The 8,772-nt window shown below is 53.8% G+C and overlaps 2 protein-coding genes across 2 annotated transcripts; both read left to right on the forward strand.

Moving 5' to 3' along the window:
- The first annotated feature begins 5 nt into the window (after nt 1-5).
- LOC106904639 (C-type lectin domain family 10 member A-like) lies at nt 6-3,575 on the forward strand. The gene is made up of 9 exons (XM_014969064.2): nt 6-478; nt 556-651; nt 746-853; nt 1,725-1,823; nt 1,968-2,033; nt 2,206-2,298; nt 2,364-2,518; nt 3,054-3,163; nt 3,280-3,575. Exons 2-9 carry the CDS (start codon nt 597-599, stop codon nt 3,434-3,436), a joined length of 843 nt encoding a protein of 280 aa, XP_014824550.2. The 5' UTR covers nt 6-478; nt 556-596; the 3' UTR covers nt 3,437-3,575.
- Nucleotides 3,576-3,709: 134 nt separating this feature from the next.
- Nucleotides 3,710-7,284, forward strand: LOC106904641 (C-type lectin domain family 10 member A-like). Its single transcript, XM_088015632.1, has 8 exons — nt 3,710-3,843; nt 3,926-4,033; nt 4,601-4,690; nt 4,755-4,820; nt 4,890-4,982; nt 5,284-5,444; nt 5,525-5,634; nt 6,976-7,284. The coding sequence occupies exons 1-8, from the start codon at nt 3,786-3,788 to the stop codon at nt 7,130-7,132; spliced, it is 843 nt and encodes a 280-aa protein (XP_087871758.1). The 5' UTR covers nt 3,710-3,785; the 3' UTR covers nt 7,133-7,284.
- Nucleotides 7,285-8,772: the final 1,488 nt, after the last annotated feature.

Raw genomic sequence — 8,772 nt, forward strand, 5'->3', positions numbered from 1 at the left:
GCAGAACTTCACCTGGTATCTGTGTGAAAACATGAAGTGAACCCAAAGCTGATCTGATGGATTAAAACATGCTGGGGGTCCGGGCCCCTCATGGCCCCCTCTGTCTCCAGGCCTGGCTTCTCCAGATCAGGAAGCTGAGCCAGAGGTCAGAGGTCAGGGCGTGTCTCTGCAGAACCTCCGGCGGGTTTAGGGAAGCGATGCCTGCAGACGCTTCCTTCCTCTGCAATCTGTTCTGCTGAAAACGAGAAGCAGAGATTCTGTGGAAGGAGAAACTCTGATCGCACTGCGGGCGAGAGAGAGAGAGAGAGAAAGGAAGAAAGAGGGAGAAAAACAGAGATGTTACAAAACCACAAAGTGCTGAGCAGACGGTTCCTGTCGGGAGGAGGAGCCGCAGGAGGTTCTGGACTCGGCCGGTTGGATTCCTCCAGAGACGGACCGTAGACACGCTTAATCTCGCTCATCTCCAGGTGTTCAACAGGTGAGACACCAGCAGGAGGCGCCGGTCCTGTCCTCCTGTCCTCCTGCTCTAATCCTCTGCTTGTTCTGCCAATGCAGCTCCAAAAACTGAAGACAGAAGACAGAAGAGCGTCTCCACCATGTTCAACAGCTTCAGGGACAAGGACATGGACACCTGCACCCTATGGGTCAAAGGTCAGAGGGGGTCAGAGAGGGTAGAGGATGGTTTCTGCTCTTCCTGCCTCCAATGACCTGCCTGTCCTCCTGTCTGTCCCCGTCCTCGTCCCAGATAGTCCTCCTGGCTCTGTCTCTGGCCTCTTCAGGTTCAGGCGCTGGTTGTTTCCTGCTCTGATGGTTGCTGTGGTGTTCGTCCTCATCCTGGTTCTGGGAGTCACCAGTGAGTACACACACGCACGCACACACACACACACGCACACACACACACACACACACACACCTACACACACACACACACACACACACACACACACACACCTACACACACATGCACACACACACACACACACACACATGCACACACACACACACACACACACACACACACACACACACACACACACACACACACACATGCACACACACGTTGGACCAGGAGGAACCAGACCAAACGGTCCTTCCTGGTGTTCAGCCGTTGGACGGTGTGGCTTCCTGCCGGATCAGAACTTGTTGGTTCTGTTAAGAGTCCGGTTTGCCGACTGCTCTGCGTGTTTGTCTTGCTGTCGTTGTGAGGACTTCCTCTTGACCAACAACCAACAATGTGAGGACATTTTCCACAGCAGGACCTGGTTGGATCTTCAACATGGCGACGGCTGAGTAAGCGTTGTTCACAGGAACAGACAGGTGAACGTTGTTCACCTGACGCAGCAGCCTGCGCTGCGCACAGCACTGATGTCAGACACGTACTTCCTGTGAAAACAGCATGGTTCCTCCACAGCTTCCTGCTGCCGATATGAGGAGCGGCCATATTGAAATGCAAAGTCGGCCTTACAAATCGTAACAAAGTCGGAGCTGCTCCCAGTTTCCCAGTGTGAAATCAGATTTTTCCACTGGGAAGTGAGAATTTCCCAGTTCCAGGTACAACTGGAACACAGTAAAGGTGTGAATTGAGTGAAGGTCTAGGGTCAAAGGTCAGGAGTAAGCCATAGAAAAAAGTACATGAAAGATAGAGAAACTGTGTGTGTGTGTGTGTGTGTGTGTGTGTGTGTGTGTGTGTGTGTGTGTGTGTGTGTGTGTGTGTGTGTGTCCAGACACTAAGACGTCCAGCCGGCTGTGGACTGCAGAGGAGGACATGTCCATCCTGGCCGACAGGATGGAGTCCCTGAATGCATCGCTGCAACAGAGTCACGGTACAGGAAGCTCCGCCATCACTGCTGGCCTTTCACAATAAAAGCACAATCCTATAACAGACCAGGAAGTGGTTGAATGTCTGGTTCTGGTTCTGGTTCTGGTTCCGTTAAGCCGACTGAGATTCTGAATGTTTTGTCTTCCAGAGTCCATTAAAGACCTTCACCACCTGCAGTCGTCCATTCAGGACAACAAGGACCGGCTGGCCTCAGGTCAGTGTCCAGAACCCGACCAGAACCCAACCTAAGCCCGAACAGAACCTCACCAGAACCTGACCAGACCCTCACTAGTACCTGACCAAAACCTCACCAGAACCTGACCAGAACCCAATAGAACCCAAGAGAACCAGAATAGAACCCGACCAGAACCTCTGTGTGTGTCCAGTGTCTGCAGCCCTGCAGCAGCTGGCGGTTCTGGACTCTCTCAGCCGGACCGTGGACGGGCTGAAATGCTCCCTGGAGCAGATCGTCAGCAACGGTACGGCCCCTCAGAGACATCTGTCCTCTGTCCCGCCTCTGTCCTCATGTCTCTCTGTGTCCCAGGCTCATCAACGGGACCGTGCTGTCCCCCGGACTGGACCCGGTTCGGATCGGACTGCTACTTCTTCAGCCAGCAGCAGCTGAACTGGAACCAGTCCCAGAGCTGGTGTGAGAGGAAGAGGGCTCACCTGGTGATCCTGCACAGCGACCAGGAGTGGGTGAGAAAACTTAGTGGAGGATGAGCTCAGTGGAGGCAGCATGCTAGCATGCTAGCTAGCTCTGCTCAGCAGAAGCCCCATCTTGTAGCTCAGCATGGATGAAGCCAGTAGCCGAGGTTTATAGCGTGTCAAACGTCCCGGTCCGGTTTCATGACGAGCCGGGAACCTTCCAGACCCTGGGGCCCTTCCAGACCCCAGGGGCCCTTCCAGACCCCTGGGAACCTTCCAGACCCTGGGGCCCTTCCAGACCCCTGGGGCCCTTCCAGACCCTGGGGCCCCGGAGCCCACAGGACCACAAACCACCCACAGGCCAGAAGTCGTTATCACATGTTCACAGCACCTGATGTCCACCAGTTATCCTTGCCAGGAGCCTGGGGTCCAACCTGGGGTCCAACCTGGGGTCCAACCTGGGGTCCAACCTGGGGTCCAACCTGTCCCCTCCGAACCTCGGGGTAGACGTGTCTCTATGCATCTCGTCTCCTGTGTGTCCGCCATCTTGTCGGCGTCCATCATGTCTGCTCTCTGCTCTGTGCAGGACTTTGTGACCAAGAAGTCGGTTCCTCTCTTGTACTGGGTCGGCTTGACTGATGGGAGGACTGGGAGGTGGGAGTGGGTGAACCAGACCCCTTACACCATAGAGCGCAGGTAGGCCTGGACACCTGGACACCTGGACATCTGTCCTCCAGCCACCATCTCTGTCTGACCGAGCTGTCCCCTGTGTGTCTCTGTGTGTCTCTGTGTGTGTCTCTGTCTGTCTCCAGGCGGTGGGTTCCCGGTCAGCCCGACGCCTGGACCGGTCACGGTATGGGTCCTGGAGATGAAGACTGCGCTCATCTCCATAGCAACGGGCGCCTTAACGACATCCACTGCAGCACCGGCCTGCGCTTCATCTGCCAGAGACCCAGCACAAACGTCTGAAGACACCTGGACACAGGCTCCGCCCACAACCCGCCGCCCTGAAGGCAGAGCGGACCAGTTAGAGACTCAGACACCTGATGATGATGATGATGATGATGATGATGATGATGTGGCATTAAAGGAACATCTGGAAACTTCAGCTCCTCTCAGTCTCCTCCTTCTTCTACGTTTGTGTTTAGTCAGTTTTCCCAGCAGCCTCTGATGTTTCACCACACACACACACACACACACACCCCCACACACACACACACACACACACACACGGCGGTGTTTTCCAGTCCAAAGTGCGCTCTGTGGCCATTGACCTGCAGCTCAGCGTTGGACAGAGACGAAAACGAGGACAGACACCATGACGACCGAGTACCACGACGACGTTGAGGACGACAGCAGCTCGTTCTGGAACAAAGGTACTGCTGTAGAGTCTGGACCGGGCCGGAACTGGGCCCAGACCGGGTCCACAGCTACCTAACCTGTCCCTCTGTCCATCAGAGCCGCGGCCCGTCTCCTTCTCGGCGGTCTCCAGGGTCAAGCGCTGGCTGTACCCCGGTCTGGGCGCCGCCTTCGTCCTGATTTTCATCATGGCGGTTGGAATCACCAGTGAGTTCGTCCTCATGTCCTGGTGGACGTCTGGTCCTCCCAGTGCGTCCAGGAGACGGTGAGGCAGAACGTCCTCTGCTTCTGGAGGAATCCACTCACTGGCATCATCTGGTTTATGGTCCAACTTTTAGCTTCTAAAGCTCAGCAGCTTTGACCGCAGACTTTTATTGGATCAGAGTCCAGTACAGGTGTGGAGGCAGAGACTGTCCTCCACACCTGTCCTCTGTACGGTCGGACCTGAAGGTCCGGAAGGTTTCAGTAAGGCTAACGAGAAGCTAGCAGCAGAGAAGGCTAGGCTACAACTAGAGAGGGACGGACAGATGGACAGATAACCTGATCTCTCTGTGAGAACTTAGCAACCATCAGTCAGGTGTTGACACCTGGCAGGTAGAGCCAATGAGGGCGGAGGAACACCTGGCGGGTAGAAGCAGCTTCAGGTCTTGTAGCTCCGCCTCCTCCTTGTAGCCCCGCCTCCTCCTTGTAGCTCCGCCTCCTCCTTGTAGCTCCGCCTCCTCCCTGTAGCTCCGCCTCCTCCATGGTTCTGAGGTTCCTCATGACTGTCTGCAGACACCAGCACGCTGAGTCGGCTCTGGTCCGTGGAGAAAGCGTTGTCCAATCAGACGGAGTGGCTGATGTCGGCCCAGCGGCTCGCTAAAGGTAACACACCTGTCCAGGTAACCTTGACCCGTCTCTGTCCTCCTGACTCTGCTGTCCATCGCAGACGCAGCTAAAGACGCTCAGAGGCTCAAGTTCTCTGTGGAGAGCAACAAGGAGCAGCTGACCTCAGGTAACCCCAGACTCAGATCCAAACACCTGGAAACACCTGCTGACCCCTGACCTCTGACCCCGTCCCCAGTGTCTGAAGGTCTGAAGCAGCTGTCCACCCTGGACACCATCGGCAGGACGGTGGCCAAGCTGAAATGTTCCCTGGAGCGCTTCATGAACAACGGTTAGTCCCACTGGACAGACTGGGACATTGGGACAGTCCAAATCTGTCCTTCAGTCCCACTGGGAGACCAGGACACTCTGATGGCGTCTGTCCTCATAGCGTCCTCTGGAAATGTCCTCATCTGCTCAATGTCCAGGTTTTGTCTCTGTCTCTGATGGCTACTGTCCTCTGTGTCCTCTCTGGCCTCTGTGTCCCAGGTTCTGTCTCCGTCTCCGACGGCTGCTGTCCTCTCTGTCCTCTGTGTCCCAGGTTCTGTCTCCGTCTCTGATGGCTGCTGTCCTCTGTGTCCTCTCTGTCCCAGGTTCTGTCTCCGTCTCTGACGGCTGCTGTCCTCTGGGCTGGGAGCCCTTCGGGTCCAGCTGTTACCTGTTCAGCAGGTCGGCTCTCTCGTGGCACGAGGCCAGAGACTGGTGTAACGGACACGAGTCTCACCTGGTCATCCTGATGAGTGATGAAGAATGGGTGAGACAACCTGTCCACAGTTTGGACCTCCTGAGGACACAGTGTGGAGCCGTTTCTGAATGCGTCTCTGGTTGGTCCAGGACTTTGTGACCCGTCTCTCTGCCGGGTCGTTCTACTGGGTCGGTCTGACGGACGAGAAGTCCGGGAGGTGGGAGTGGGTCAACCAGACGCCGTACGTCATGAACCGCAGGTACAACCTGGAGTCCAGCATCACCTGGACCTCCACTCACTGGCGCAGAGAGAGGGTATGCATGGGGCGCTGCACTGCAGGGGGGCGCTGCACTGCAGGGGGCGCTGCACTGCAGGGGGCGCTGTACTGCAGGGGGCGCTGCTGCAGGGGGCGCTGCTGCAGGGGGCGCTGCTGCAGGGGGCGCTGCACTGCAGGGGGCGCTGCTGCAGGGAGCGCTGCACTGCAGGGGGGCGCTGTACTGCAGGGGGCGCTGCACTGCAGGGGGGCGCTGCACTGCAGGGGGCGCTGTACTGCAGGGGGCGCTGCTGCAGGGGGCGCTGCACTGCAGGGGGCGCTGCTGCAGGGGGCGCTGCACTGCAGGGGGCGCTGCTGCAGGGAGCGCTGCACTGCAGGGGGCGCTGCACTGCAGGGGGCGCCAAAACAATGTGCTGGATAGTAGCTGCCCTAATATATCCAACAGGATGTATTCAGGCAGCTGACTGGTCGTGGCGGGAGGCAGAGGAACAACTACTTACTTTCTGAGGTTTCTACGAACACATCGGCGCCCCCTGCTGGCCCAGGTTAGTATGGCCATACAGCTCTCCCTCATTCATGCACTTAAAATACAGTAAATCTATTATGGACTTTTATTTTATGTTACATATTATAGCAGGCGATCATCTGAATCACAAACAAAAATAAAGTTTAATGTGGTAAAAATATGTAACAGTGTTTCATATTTCTGTGAAACTGGACCGTCAGTTTTAACACTGAATAAGGGAGAGCTGTACTAACCATGGGCCAGGAGGGGGCGCCGCGTTCGCCCTCAGAAAGTTCTGCCCCTGCCTGTTATGAACCTAGACTGAACATAAGGCCCCACCAACTTAATCATTCCCTCCGGTACCAGAACCGGTCCAAGGTTCCGTCAGCTCCCAGAGAGCGAGACGCAAAACGCCAAAGTTAGAAAAATCACCCACCTGGATTTATTCACTAATTATAATCTGTCTGCAAAAGAAGCTCAATGTGAAAACTAACAGCAGAAGAACCACGTCTGCGTTTCATCCGGAGGCCAAGCCGCTAACATGACCCACATTTTATCATTGGGAAAAGTAGCAGCTCCACAAACTACCGTATTTAGAGCCAAAATGGCTGCTGGTACCAACGAGTCTAAAGATCCAGTTTAACAGGTTCTTTAAGGTGTTGGTCGGTGCAACAGGAAGTGGCTTCAGACTAAATGCTGAAAGGTCAGGAGGGTCCAGCTGGATGGACCTTCATTAGGTCTGATGGTTACGGAGGACCACCGTTAGTTACCGGATCTTGACCAGCTGAACGTAGATCTGGTACCGTGTCTCCTGTGTCCAGGCGATGGAAACCCGGCCAGCCCGACAGTTGGACCGGTCACGGCCTGGGGCCTGGAGACGAGGACTGTGCTCACATTCACAACGACGGGCGGCTGAACGACCTGCACTGCTCCACCAGGCTGCGCTACATCTGCCAGAGACACAGCCAGCGCAGCTGAGCCTGCTGCCCCCTGCTGGCCGAGCAGAGTGAGCTGGTCCTGAATGCTCCTTTGTCCTTCATCAGCGGGACACTTACGTCCCAGTTTGACCAGCTTCTCCCTCTTTCCAGTTGGTTCCTGTTCATGTGTCAAATAAAGACGTTTTAATCCAGGCTCCTGTCACATCGTCTCTTCTTGCTGGCCTTGGAATGGGCCATTTATCATGTTCCCTCTGTGGTGTGTGTTGGGATGAAGGTGTGTCCTACGGTGAGTGAAAAACGTTTCCTGTGACATCATAATCTGGTTTATTATGATGTCACGGTTCCTGTGACATCATAATCTGGTTTATTATGATGTCACGGTTCCTGTGACATCATAATCTGGTTCATTTCCATCAGAACCTTCTGCTGATGAAGCCTCAGTCCTCTGTAGAGCGCCCCCAGCTGGCTGGGTAATTACACTACTAGCTGAAGTAATCAGAAGCTCGGTCATCCTGAGAGTTTAGCATCCTGAGGTGAGTGAACCTTCACTGGCGCAGACTGAGTGTCTGCGTGGTGAAGCAGGAGATTAAGCAAAATTATTATTGGGTCACCGCTGCATTATGTGAGCAGCAGCAACACGTATGTACAGCTTATGAAACCAGGTGCATGATGGGAGCTGTAGTCCTCTGGACCTTCATCCTGAAAGCTGCTGAAGATAAAACTGTAGATCAAGATCTCTGACAGGAGAACTAGAACCTTTAGGTGATTCATTCATGGAGGAACTGATTCAGTACCTGAACCAGCAGGGGGTCAGGGTGTCTGTGGGGGGTTGATGGTTCTCCTGCCTCTTTCTGAGGGCTGAGCTCATATCTGGATGGGAAAGGAAAACCCAGCAGAACCAAGGACAGAGAATATTTCTACTTCCTGTCCGTCTTTCTTCCGTCTTCCTGCTTCAGCCCCCGGTCCCAGGCCAGGAGGCGTCGGTACGATCCCCCTTCATGACCTTCCCAGAGGTCGCCGCTCCTGTTTCTTAGTGTATCAGTGACTGGAAACGGACCGTTGCTAATCTGCTAGCTTCACTTCAGAGCAGAGTTTGTGTTTGATGGAACTAAAATACCATCAACATAGAGAAGAAGTTAGCTTCTGCATGGAGGAACAGCTTCAGCTAAACGGCTAACCAAGCACTGTAAAACTGAACTGTTAAAACTGAACTGCAAAGACGATGTGAAACACAACCCACTCCAGCTGAACTGATTCCCCCTCATGTGAGTCAGTCGGCTGGAATCCAGCAGGAAATGAGTCGATGGGACCAGAAACCAGGAGAAGAAGAAAAACGACTTTAACCCTTTATGTATCCATTACGGTTTATTTCCTGGTTTCTGATGGAACAAACAAACTTTGGTAACACTTTATTTGAAGGGGAGTGAAAGACTGTCATGACACTGTCATAAACATGTCATAACACCTGTCATGAACATGAATAAGCCTTCATGAATATTTGTGACTGTTGTCATAAAGCGTCATTCGGTAAATTATGACACTTTTAATACAAAGTTGACATTATTCAAAATATCTTTGTTATGACAACTTGACATTAACCAGGAAATCATTACTGATATAAATTTGTTATAAAAGTATTACTGATTGCACTTTAAAAATTAGGTAACTTTATGTTATTAA

The sequence above is a fragment of the Poecilia mexicana genome, unplaced genomic scaffold (assembly GCF_051168715.1).
Source record: "Poecilia mexicana isolate PSO_F unplaced genomic scaffold, ASM5116871v1 scaffold_18, whole genome shotgun sequence".
NCBI lineage: Eukaryota > Metazoa > Chordata > Actinopteri > Cyprinodontiformes > Poeciliidae > Poecilia > Poecilia mexicana.